The following is an 11,600-nucleotide window of genomic DNA, read 5'->3' as shown; positions in this document are numbered from 1 at the left end:
AAAACGTATTTTACCAGTTTTGTTTATTATTTATTTGACAATACAATACAGACACATATAAATATGAAACAAATTAATTCGTTTTTCAGTCAGAGATGGGAAAATCCTCCAGCGTCATGGCGATGTCTCGAAGTTTGGGATCATCCAGCCAGTTGACTTTACAGGCCAAGAGGATTCCCTGAAGAGAAACACTTATATTAATACACCAGCTGCAAATGCCATTGAGGCATTAACAATTTTCAAACATTATAATAATAATAATATTAATACCACATTTGATTGGTAAAGCGCTTTTCTAGACCCAAAGTGCCAGGGATAGATAGAAAAATAAAATAAAAAAACAAGTACAAAACATTGTACTGACAGATAGTGTATTTTCTTTAACACAATTCCTGAACAATTGATGTACCCTGAGGACGTTCTGTGCCATGATGACCATCTTTTTGTACTTCTCCAGGTTGGCCTGGCCTTTCTCCAACACAGCTTTGTACTTCTCTGTATCCGGGTGCTCTTTCTTGGACATCAACTCCTCCATCTCTTTCATTTTCTCATGTGTGAGCCGCTTCATCTCTACACACACACAAATTGTCAACAAACTGGACAATGGGGAAAAAATGTAATCAAACTCAAAATATACTTTTTAGTTGTAAACCATATTTCATACCAAGCCTCTTCTTCTGTATTTCTGTGATTTCATCTTGAAGATCTCTGGACTCCTGTTAACAAAACAGAAGAGAATCTGGTTCAAAATGAATAATCTCAATTTCACAGAACACTATTGATGTATAAAAATCGTACTTTCACGTCAATCTATATTTTGATGAATTAAAAAAAAAAACTCATGTATCTGTTGACTTTACTTCAGTGTATGGTTTTATTTAGATTCGGGAACAGGAGATTCTGATGACGGAGAGTCTAGCATCAAAACTTAAAGACCCCCGCTCTATTCCCAAAATATATCCTAAACGGTCTGTAATAACAAGGTCATAAAGAGGGGCGTTTTTTACTTTTGTCAGCTAGTCTACAATAGCAGACAGAACCAGTTTTCTCTCCCCTGCATATCTCAAGAAGTTGAGACACCTCAAGGTCTTCTAACATGACTAGTCAGCCTGAACCTCTTCACACGTCAAAGAGGGAACGACGGTCACTGTGGCCCCCAAGGAGGAGGGTGAGTTAGCCATGATTCAGCAGTTACAAATACATCTCCAAGCATTTTGTTTCTACCACAACTATATTTCAATTTTAATTCACACATCTCAACTTTGTGGCAGTAAACTTGCAAAGAACTGAAGCATTAGCTGCCAGCTGTAGGAGTCAATCTGTCCTCTTAAATCTGAACAGTTGTAAACACATCTATATAAAGAGGTAATCAAGAACAGTGATATTATTATTATTTATATTGATTATATGCGTTTCTCAGGGAAACCAGTTGGTGCTGATTATTTTACCAAAACGATATATTGCTTTAGAAATTTCAGTCCTGGGCATAGGGGGTAGTAATTGACACCATATACCTGTTGGACCACACATCATTCACTGGGTTGCAGAAACATTTGTATCTACTATTGAAAGTTATTACAGTAGTCTCATTTTTTTTCCATTTAATTTGGCATCTAAAAACAGCAGCAAAACATAAAGTACAAACACAGTGCAATTTCATCTCATGTCGAACCACAATTATGAAACTACTTTATATATACAATTGTTATAAATATGGTATGGTATATGCACAATGGATGATAAGGCTGCTTACTTGTTGAAGTTGTTTTATTTGTGAACAAAGACCCATGCAGCGATCATTCACAGCTTTCAGGGCACTGAGAAAAACACAAGTGTATGATACAATCAAATAATCAAAACAATAAGTGTATGTCAGTTGTCAGTATGTATATATATTGTAATTTGACTTACACTGCCTCTGAATCATTCTGTTTCAGTTTTTCTCCAATAGCATGCCACATCTGCATTCTGAAAGACAACAGTTAAATCAATGAACGGTCCAAAGTTTACTGCTTCTTGATTACACTTCCATACATCTTATATAGTGGGGAAATCCTTCATCACAAAGGACAAGGCATCGGTTTACCTGTGCAGTGTCAATGTGCTGTTAAAATTAATTGTCTTGACTCTTTCCATCTCATTGACATAATCTGGCCTGCAACATTTAATGAAAAATATATGTTAATACATTTTGAAACCAACTCTAATCTTCCATTTGGTTTACATTTTAGATAAACATTAATAGGGTTATTTCAAATACTCACAAGTCTCTCTCAGCTTCAGATGTGCTGCATGATCTCTTACTTTTTCCTGTTACAGGAAACAATAGTAATGCTTGGTTTGTGCACTTAATGAAAATGCATTATGATGGGGAAATGCACATAGTTATATACCTGCTTGGAGCTGTACTGCCATCTCAAAGCACTGGTTGGACATCTGTTGTTTTATTCTGTAAACAGTAATTTCAGCCATTTTAAAAATTGTAATTGTTTTATGACAAGAGGTAAAGTGCTGTCATGGGGATACAACAAGTGGATGGAACGTTTAGGTGTTGGGGTGTTATTCATCAAATAAAATAGCACTCAGCCATTGTAAACTGCATAATAACAGAAGTGTTAAAGCAGATGTGGAGGGAGAACCTCAGCATGTCTTGAGGCAAGGCATCTTTCTGTCCGGTGGAGCTGTCAGGAGAAGGACCGTTATTCAGTGCCACAGCCTCCACCATGTGGTTGAGGGTCCCCATGTTGTCAGATGGGTCCATGACAAAACAGTGAAGGCGCCTAAAGAGAGACAAATCAACTCAGATAAAATGTCAGATCACCTGGGTTTGTTCGAAGGAGCTTAAACAAAGTAATATTGTTGACCCAAAAGAGTGAATTACTACTTATGAGGTATTGAATTCGCTAAACTAATATCCAAGCAAAAACAATCATGCAGGAGAATGACACTGAATAATAAATGAAAGAAAAGTGTAGGGTAAATCTAATTCTTACTACAGTGCAAGGTTAATATGAAAAGGCAAACACGCCAAGTGAAAAAATAATTGTCAGAAACTAATGAACTAGTGTACATGAAAATAAAAAGTCACTGACTTGGTTTGGTTTGTAGAATTAAACAACTTGTTGTTACGTCCTAATGTAATCAACGTTAATTCCTTTAACTCTGGTGGAGTAAGTTTAATAGTATAAAGGAGCGAAAATGGAAATACCCTAGTAACGTTAATAACAATACTAGTACCTTAAAATTTACTTATTACGTAAGTACAACAGTGGGTTAACGTACGATAATCCAGTGTAAACAAACATTTAATACTAACGCAAAGTCAACATCCCCTTGTAAACAGTTTGATATCTGAGTAACGTTACAGGGATTATATTAGGTTCAGACATTAACGAACAGTGGTTGGTTAACAGTACTTGCCTTGTCACTCAGGTTAACGTTGCAAAATTAAACAAATGCAGCGCTACTGAAGATATGCTCTTAATTTATACGACTATCTCAGAAATGACCTCCTCCTCTCTAACAGTTAACGTTAACACTTGCTAGATACCGTTACGTTACCTTACTACGACTGTTTACTAATAACTTTACAAATGCCTTCAGCGGCTGTCACATATGAGAACTGCTTACCAAAAAGCACTGCACTTGTCAATTGTATCAGTCGCATGGATGTATTAAGACAACAGTCGCCGTTAAATCGGTCACTTGTTTTGTTTACATCCGTTCAGATCGAAATCCCGCCAGGAAGTGACATCACATGTCTGGTCACAACATTGAGCAGCACCCCCTGTAGGCCAAGAGGAAAAAGTTTGTTAATGTGGGGAAATCAAATAGAGCCACAGAAGTATTGCATTATCTACATACAGAATGAGATAAAAAAAAAATAATGAGGTGTCATTGTTTTTTTAACAAAGGTAGATAATTAGTTATGTATTAACCGTGCCAGTGTGTTGTGGATTAATTTACTCAGCCAATGAATAATTCCAGTTTTTCTGCAATAGCCACATCTGCATTAACAGTCTCTAAACAGGTCAAATAACTGATTTCTCAAGTTTAACTTGGAACTTCTTCAATATTATTTATATATAAATATGTATTATGTATTAATATATTATTGTATCGAAGTTTTTGTGGAAAAAACGACATCAGACACAAAGTAGTGGCTATTCAACACGTTATTTTTTAATAGTAAATTATTTTTTATAGGTCCGCATATGTCTGGAGCCTGGAGGGGATCTTCAAATTTCTTGGAAATCCTCCGTCCGTCTGGCATTCCGACTATAACGATAATTTATGAATGATGTTGAGAGTGTAGCCTACTGTATACTCTCATAATTTTTCAGGCGAGGCAAACATCTCAAAAGGCTCTAAAGCAGACCGTTTTGGCGAAAAACTTACAATTATGATAAATCATATGATCTTCTACTAATATGGCTTCCTCAATCTCGTGAGATTATCGTGCTCATTTCAGTGACGCACGATATCAGCGCCGGCCTGTTTCATTATTATCATAGACAGTATATATTATGGACTGTAAAAACAGTCAATGTTCTGAACGGTGCACAGACACGTCGACGATGGACAGCAAGGAAAAGAGAAAGGTAAGAGTAACGGTGTTGTGCACAAATCTGCGCATTTTGGACTAGTCCTGTCTGTCGTATGACTTTTGAAAGTTGTCTTTTAACTAGTGTCCCAAACCTGAATGTTTTCGACTGCATTCTGCAATGTTTTCGAAGTTCAATCGACACTGTTTAATAGTAATAGCCTAATAATAATAACAATGTATACTTTATTAATCCCACAAGGACAATTACAATGACACCGTGGTAAAGTTGGTTTTATATTGGACATTGGATATTCGACACATTCGAAGAATCTATTATGCGGCTTGCCATTTTGACCGATTCATGTCAAACCACTTTTGGTGAACTCAGCTAACCTCCCTACTCTTAACACAAAGCTTCTTTTTTTAAAAAAAAACATCCTTTAATTTTTTTAAATATTTTTTTATGTAAAATAATGCTATAAATCTATTATGCGGCCTGACCTTTTGACCGATTCATGTCAAACCACTGTTGGTGAACTCAGCTAACTCCCCTACACATAACACAAAGCTTCTTTTTAAAAAAAAAAAAACATCCTTTGATTTTAAAAAAAAAAATGTTTATGTAAAATATTGCTATAAATCTATTATGCGGCCTGACCTTTTGACCGATTCATGTCAAACCACTTTTGGTGAACTCAGCAACACAAAGCTTCTTTTTTTTTTAAAAAACATCCTTTAATTTTATAGAATTTTTATTAGACAAAAATTGCGCAAATTACGCACAAACAAATTTGTGTCGGTAACTATGAAAACACCAACTTTGACATATCTCAACCAAAATAAACGCTACCAACACGAAACTTTAGATCCCTTCTACTCAATCAATGTTAATGGGATATTTGTATTCACAGACCTTGCGGCTCACACATGTCAATATTTACTGACGTTTGCCTCCTCACCGTTATGCTTTGGGTCCCACTTTCGCGCGCTCCCCGGGTCGTCGGGGGCTACTCACGACCCTGTCATAACTGCTTGCAGTTCTAGTTATTTATTGTTTTTCACACAGTGTACATTGAAACAATTCTTCTGGAACATGTACCATTCCGGTTGCTGGAGTGCAGAGATCTTGGAACCATCTTCTGCATGAGACAAATTGGGTCTACAAAGATAAAATAAAATAATAAAAAAAAAAAAATATTTAAAAAAATCAAAGGATGTTTTTTTGAGAAAAGAAGCTTTGTGTTATGTGTAGGGGGGTTAGCTGAGTTTACCAAAAGTGGTTTGACATGAATAAGTCAAAAGGTCAGACCGCACAATAGATTTATAGCATTTTTTTACATTAAAAAATATTTTAAAAATCAATGGATATTTAAAAAAAAAAAAGCTTTGTGTTATGTGTAGGGGGGTTAGCTGAGTTCACCAACAGTGGTTTGACATGAATAGGTCAAAAGGTCAGGCCGCATAATAGATTTATAGCATTATTTTACATAAAAAAATATTTAAAAAAATCAAAGGATGTTTTTTTTTTTTTTTTTTTAAAAAGAAGCTTTGTTTTATGTGTAGGGGAGTTAGCTGAGTTCACCAAAAGTGGTTTTACATGAATCGGTCAAAATGGCAAGCCGTATAATAGATTTAGTAATAGATCCAATATAAAACCAACTTTACCACGGTTACAATGACTGCCTCAAATAAGTAGCCTACTGTGTAAATCATGTAAATTGTGAATAGTTTTGTGGTGTAATAGACCTAATTAAATATGAACGAGGGCATTGTCATCAGTATAATTTTAGCTGTGGATATTTATCAGACCTTCACAGTTTGCTCTGTGATAATTTGATTTGATTTGGACTAAATTGATCTTAACATAATTATGTAGAGAAATGGTTTACTGATTTTCAGTGCTATGGTCTGTCCAGCCTGGACATCTCTTGTCAGGGAGACTAACAGGCAGTAAGAAATGCAAAACAATAATGTTAATGTTTTCAGAATACAATATTTGTTTCAGTATTGTAACCAAATACATTGTGGCAATACACATTGTGTGTGTGTGTGTGTGTGTGTGTGTGTGTGTGTGTGTGTGTGTGTGTGTGTGTGTGCACTCAGGGTATCCTGGAGCGACTAAATGCTGGGGAGGTGGTTGTAGGAGATGGAGGTTATGTGATGCAGCTAGAGCGACGTGGCTATGTGAAGGCTGGACACTGGACACCTGAGGCTGCTGTTGAACATCCTGAAGCAGGTACATGTTACTTATTTATTAACATGATATGAGTACATTCTTATAAAGCACTTTTTTACTTGCATACAATGTTTTTGTGTTTTCCGTAAAAGCCCCTCTTTCTACCTCTCTTTCTGTCAGTTCGGCAGCTGCACAGGGAGTTCCTGAGAGCAGGAGCCAATGTGATTCAGACATTCACCTTCTACTGCAGTGAGGATAAACTGGAGATCAGTGGCAATGTCACCAACATCACCGTCAGTGGAAAAAACACCTATCAGACAAAATCTAATGACATCCTCATCCTGTTTGCCCTACTGTACTTGATGAAAATGATTCTAACATTAGTCTGGTATATCTGCTCTCGTCTGATCCAGGGGGCCCAGATCAATGAGGCAGCCTGTGACCTGGCCAGGGAGGTAGCCAATGAGGGTGATGCATTGGTCGCTGGGTGTGTGTCTAAGACTCCCTGTTATGTGAAGAGTCACAGTGAGACTGAGGTCAAGGCCATCTTTAAGAAACAGATGGATGACTTCCTCAAGAAGGACATTGATTTCTTTATAGTGGAGGTATGAACAGTACCCGGGAGAAATAACTGTACAACAGATGGTAATGTGCATAAGTTCAGTGTTTTTTTTCTGCTATTTCTTGTTTAGTGATTCAATGCACATTCCTCCTGCAGTTTGTTGATCATGTGGAAGAGGCAGTATGGGCAGTGGAGGTGCTTAAGACCAGCGGTAAACCAGTGGGTGCAACACTGTGCATCTCCCCTCACGGAGACATGCACGGAGTCCCACCTGGACAGTGTGCTGTCAGGATGGTCAAAGCTGGTACATCGACCTTCTGTGATGTGGTACTTCAAGTCTGCAAGTCTGACATGTTTCAGCTGTACAATCTGAGTGTGTTTTATTTGAATGTGTTCACGTGCAGGAGCTGACATTGTTGGAGTAAATTGCCACTTGGACCCTCTGACATGCGTTCAAACAGTGAAGTTGATGAAAGCGGGATTAGAGAAAGCTGGTCTCAAAGCCCATCTCATGATCCAGCCGCTGGGCTTTCACACACCTGAGTGCAACATCGGCGGATACACCAGCCTACCCGAATACCCCTTCGGTCAGTATTTGTATAATTATTTTCTGCAGAATAACGAGAAAACTGTTTTATATTCAATTACATTATTGTTATTCCAGTACATTCATGTAATGTCTTTTATGTGTTTGTTTTTGCACCAAACAGCAAACAATTAAAAACATTTTTTAGATTGACGGTACAAAAAAAATAGCACTTTAGCTAAGATCTGTCCTATGTTTACCAAACAGGGTCTATAATTAAATTATCCTGTTTAAATAACCCAACCATGCACTCCAAATCTTTGTTAGGAACAGTGTGAATGTTAATTTGTAAACTGTAGTTTTGTATATTTATGTAAGTATGTATGTACGAATAAGCTTGTAAGGTATGTGAGTGTAGATCTCATGTGTTACTACCTTTTGAAACTGCCATTATATGCAGTTTAATGAGAGCACCGAAATGACAAAATGCTCACACTTAAATATTTTACTATCCTCTCAGCATTGGAGACCAGAGCAATGACCCGCTGGGACATCCATAAGTACGCCAGAGAGGCGTACAATGCTGGAATTCGCTACATTGGTGGCTGCTGTGGATTTGAGCCCTACCATATCAGAGCTATAGCAGAAGAAGTGGCTGCAGAGAGGGGATTCCTCCCACCAGCTTCAGAGAAGCACGGACTTTGGGGAGCTGCTCTGGAGATGCACACTAAACCCTGGGTCAGAGCCAGGTAAGACTGAGCAGAAACAGCTACTGTATTAAAAGTAGCATGCTCCATCTACTTTAAACAGTTTACCAAAAGACTGAAATCCATATTATGTATTATACATACAGTGGCATGGTGAAAGTTGTAACAAAGGAGGCAAAATAACAGGAGAAATAGAAAAAAGTGTGTGTTCCTGATCTGCAAAAGTGCTGGTTTACAACCTACTAATCTACGAAAATGTGTCTTAGGGCTCGTCGGGAGTACTGGGAAAACCTTTTGCCTGCTTCTGGACGTCCCAAATGCCCTTCCATGGCCACACCAGCCGATGATTATGAAAAACAGCTTGAAACAAAAATACAAATGTGATCTCTTGTATACACTATGCAGTTTGCTGTATTCTTTATATGTATGATCAGATGGTCCCCTTTTTCATATACTGTAATGAATGGCAATTGAGGATCTGATTAGCCAGATCTTTGTTTACAGATTTGTGAAATGCTTTGTACTGTTTCAAAACTCAACAGCCCCTCTCATTATTTTATTATTAGGCCGTTGGCTTGGCCATAATACACATACTATAACTTGGGTTCGGTCATCAGTGAATCAGCTGCTTCCTCTATTTTCTGTAACTATATGCTCTATCCCCAAACCTAATAATACATAGATTGAACACAGTTGGCCTTTTACTAGTTAATAGTCTTTTTTGTTGTAAAACCTCTTCATAAGTTAATCATATTTGTTGATTGATTGGTGTAATTTGCGGAAAAATATTTTCACATAAATAAATAAAAATGATTTTGTTTTTCCAACAAGAAACGCACTGCTAAACTGTAAAAAGAAACGCACTGCTAAATGTGTTGCTGTATACAGATAGGTTTAGTAAGTGAAGTGGCCCAACTTCAATCACCTGTCTCTACTGAACATTTCTGTATAGTGAAATATGACTATACTGTATTCCTTGTATGTCTGATCATATTACTTTTTATTTCTCTAAACTGTGTCATGAATAACAAATTTCACATAAAAACAAAGCTGGTATCTTTACCCATCACTGCATTTATTAGTTGTAAACATCCTCACAAGCTGTCGTATGTGTTGTTAGATTGCTGAATTTTTGCCACTAACTATTTCTAGCAATGTTGATTTGTTAAAAAGTAATGCTATGTTTTTGTTATTCAGAGATATGAGACACTTTTGTGCAAAATACACAGGTTGTTGTACAAATCAATATCAATATTTATGGTATCTTGTTAAGATAACAGGTCCCACACAGATTTGCACTTTGATTGCTGGATTCAGAGTCCAAAGTGCTAACCATAACCATTGCTAAGTTAGGAACACTTAATACATTTGGTGATCAGTCATCATCAGTAAAGAAAAACATGGATTTATGGCTAAGATATATCCATATTTTTCAAGCACTTCCAAGCACCTTATCAAAGCCTAAACCTTGGTTCAGTGTGTTCACATATGATTAAAAAGAAATTGATCAATTTATGATTGCTTAGTTATGGCCAACAGTAATGGTTCAATGACCAGCTGCCAAAACCACCAGAAACCAATAAAACTGCATTGAGTTGACAGCCCATCACAGAAAAAAAAACAAGCCACTAACTTACAAAAAACATCCCTTGGTGAGAGATAAACCAAAGAATACAGACTAATTACTATCCATGTGTCCCTCTCACTTTGTGTTCTTATTGCACATGAGAAACCCATCTTCTACCTCTAGAAGCCACAATGCATCAAAATAGAAGATGGGACAGTGTTCTTCCACAGGGTAGGTCTATTTTTTGACCAACTAATTTAAGACGTATATTTTATGAGTTATATTGTTCCTTTTAACAAAATAAGGGACTGCAGTCCCAACATTTTCACATTTTGGGAACACACTGTAGCTGCTATACTAGTATAGCTGATAGATATAGTGAAACCTTAGCCTATTTAAGCTGGCAATCAGGAGATAGGCCTGCATTTTGAATCCTATTATTGGTCACAGATGACGATCAAGGAGTCATAGCAACGTTTTTTCACTTTTTGTTTCAAAGAATTTATTAAAACTGCTTTAGGTTTGGGGTGAGCTATTTGAATGTTGTCTCTTGGCTCCTTACTATTACTGCAGCCTATCTCTGTCTTGAAACCCCTTTAAATGCTCTTTAATATTGTTAGCCCATTTCAGTATTTTATAAGATGTTAATAAAGGGCATTTTGAATGATTTTATTCAAAAGTAATTAATTCAAGAGGTCTATTCAAGAATGCAATCCCATTGTATTATAGGTCATGGTCCAATGGGTCTCTTTAAAGCAGAGGCAAACTGTTAGAATCCTAAGCATTTCTCTTAGCATCATTAGAATTGATGCAACCTGGTGAGGGATTGACTTTCAACTGCTTTAAGGCCTGTGACCATTAAAGGGGAATACTATTTTCCACTCCTGTCCTCTGTAACAGTCAACATGTGTAAACAATGAAAGCTCAACAGCTCTCTTCGACATAGTTACTCAGCCAGATGGCTTGAGGCATCTTTCTGCAGATACTTTACAGTTTAAATGCCACATTTATGCAGCATTTTCTAACATTTATTTCAGGATTACTTTATATGTTTTTTGGAAACAAATGTTCTTGTCAGTAATGCATTAACTTTCATAATGACTGGTAAAACTGTTTTACATATTATGATTTCAGGGCCTTCTGGCAGTAGAATAGGCTATTTTTTGTATGAGCTGAAAGCTCATGAACTAAAGCCATCACATTACAATAGTCTACATCAGTCAGTCACAAATAATGTTGTCATTAATCAACTGTAGTGCAAATATATCACTATCCATTATAATAATCTATTATTTATCTGTGCATTTTATTAATGTGTTTTTGTTGTTGTTGTTTTTTTATAGTTTTTTTTGTTTTGTTTTACATGCATATTGTTCTCGGTGCTGCAGCTGCTCTGCAAAGCATCCCACACTGCTCGACCTAAAACGTCAGCACGTCCCTATACGTGCCCTAAAGTTGAGATACTAATGTTGCCTTTAAATGCTCCTCGGACTCACAGACCCCTAGTATGTTCTTA

General features: G+C 36.8%; 2 protein-coding genes across 4 annotated transcripts; one reads left to right on the top strand and one right to left on the bottom strand.

Annotated features, from left to right (window-relative positions):
* Positions 1-14: 14 nt before the first annotated feature.
* On the bottom strand, positions 15-3,796 carry cenph (centromere protein H). Of its 3 annotated transcripts, XM_035993917.1 has the most exons (11): positions 3,631-3,787; positions 3,093-3,160; positions 2,640-2,780; positions 2,394-2,449; positions 2,265-2,310; positions 2,087-2,155; positions 1,912-1,968; positions 1,754-1,817; positions 665-716; positions 410-570; positions 18-178 (listed from the first exon to the last, which is right to left on the bottom strand). In XM_035993917.1, exons 3-11 carry the CDS (start codon positions 2,759-2,761, stop codon positions 86-88), a joined length of 720 nt encoding a protein of 239 aa, XP_035849810.1. In that variant the 5' UTR covers positions 2,762-2,780; positions 3,093-3,160; positions 3,631-3,787; the 3' UTR covers positions 18-85. The 3 variants fall into 3 exon arrangements, with proteins under 3 accessions (XP_031164995.1, XP_035849810.1, XP_031164996.1); XM_031309135.2 differs by lacking the exon at positions 3,093-3,160 and having other exon boundaries at positions 15-178; positions 3,421-3,787; XM_031309136.2 differs by lacking the exon at positions 3,093-3,160 and having other exon boundaries at positions 3,631-3,796.
* A 668-nt stretch (positions 3,797-4,464) lies between these two features.
* LOC116056791 (betaine--homocysteine S-methyltransferase 1-like) lies at positions 4,465-10,074 on the top strand. Its single transcript, XM_031309131.2, has 8 exons — positions 4,465-4,601; positions 6,650-6,782; positions 6,903-7,015; positions 7,136-7,327; positions 7,441-7,588; positions 7,689-7,871; positions 8,331-8,559; positions 8,784-10,074. Exons 1-8 carry the CDS (start codon positions 4,527-4,529, stop codon positions 8,899-8,901), a joined length of 1,191 nt encoding a protein of 396 aa, XP_031164991.1. The 5' UTR covers positions 4,465-4,526; the 3' UTR covers positions 8,902-10,074.
* Positions 10,075-11,600: the final 1,526 nt, after the last annotated feature.

This window comes from Sander lucioperca, chromosome 2, assembly GCF_008315115.2.
Source record: "Sander lucioperca isolate FBNREF2018 chromosome 2, SLUC_FBN_1.2, whole genome shotgun sequence".
In the NCBI taxonomy this organism is placed as follows: Eukaryota; Metazoa; Chordata; class Actinopteri; order Perciformes; family Percidae; genus Sander; species Sander lucioperca.
This window is presented reverse-complemented; position numbering and strand designations above follow the sequence as displayed.

What these genes read in the sequence shown, in the direction of transcription:
- cenph (XM_031309136.2), bottom strand. Translation starts at nt 2,761, where the DNA reads ATGGACCCATCTGACAACATGGGGACCCTCAACCACATGGTGGAGGCT. An exon ending in TTGCCTCAAGACATGCTGAG is followed by an intron (nt 2,450 to 2,639) that starts GTTCTCCCTCCA and finishes TACTGTTTACAG; the next exon opens with AATAAAACAACAGATGTCCA. An exon ending in GGCAGTACAGCTCCAAGCAG is followed by an intron (nt 2,311 to 2,393) that starts GTATATAACTAT and finishes TTCCTGTAACAG; the next exon opens with GAAAAAGTAAGAGATCATGC.
- LOC116056791 (XM_031309131.2), top strand. Translation starts at nt 4,527, where the DNA reads ATGGACTGTAAAAACAGTCAATGTTCTGAACGGTGCACAGACACGTCG. An exon ending in TGTTGAACATCCTGAAGCAG is followed by an intron (nt 6,783 to 6,902) that starts GTACATGTTACT and finishes TCTTTCTGTCAG; the next exon opens with TTCGGCAGCTGCACAGGGAG. An exon ending in GCAATGTCACCAACATCACC is followed by an intron (nt 7,016 to 7,135) that starts GTCAGTGGAAAA and finishes CGTCTGATCCAG; the next exon opens with GGGGCCCAGATCAATGAGGC.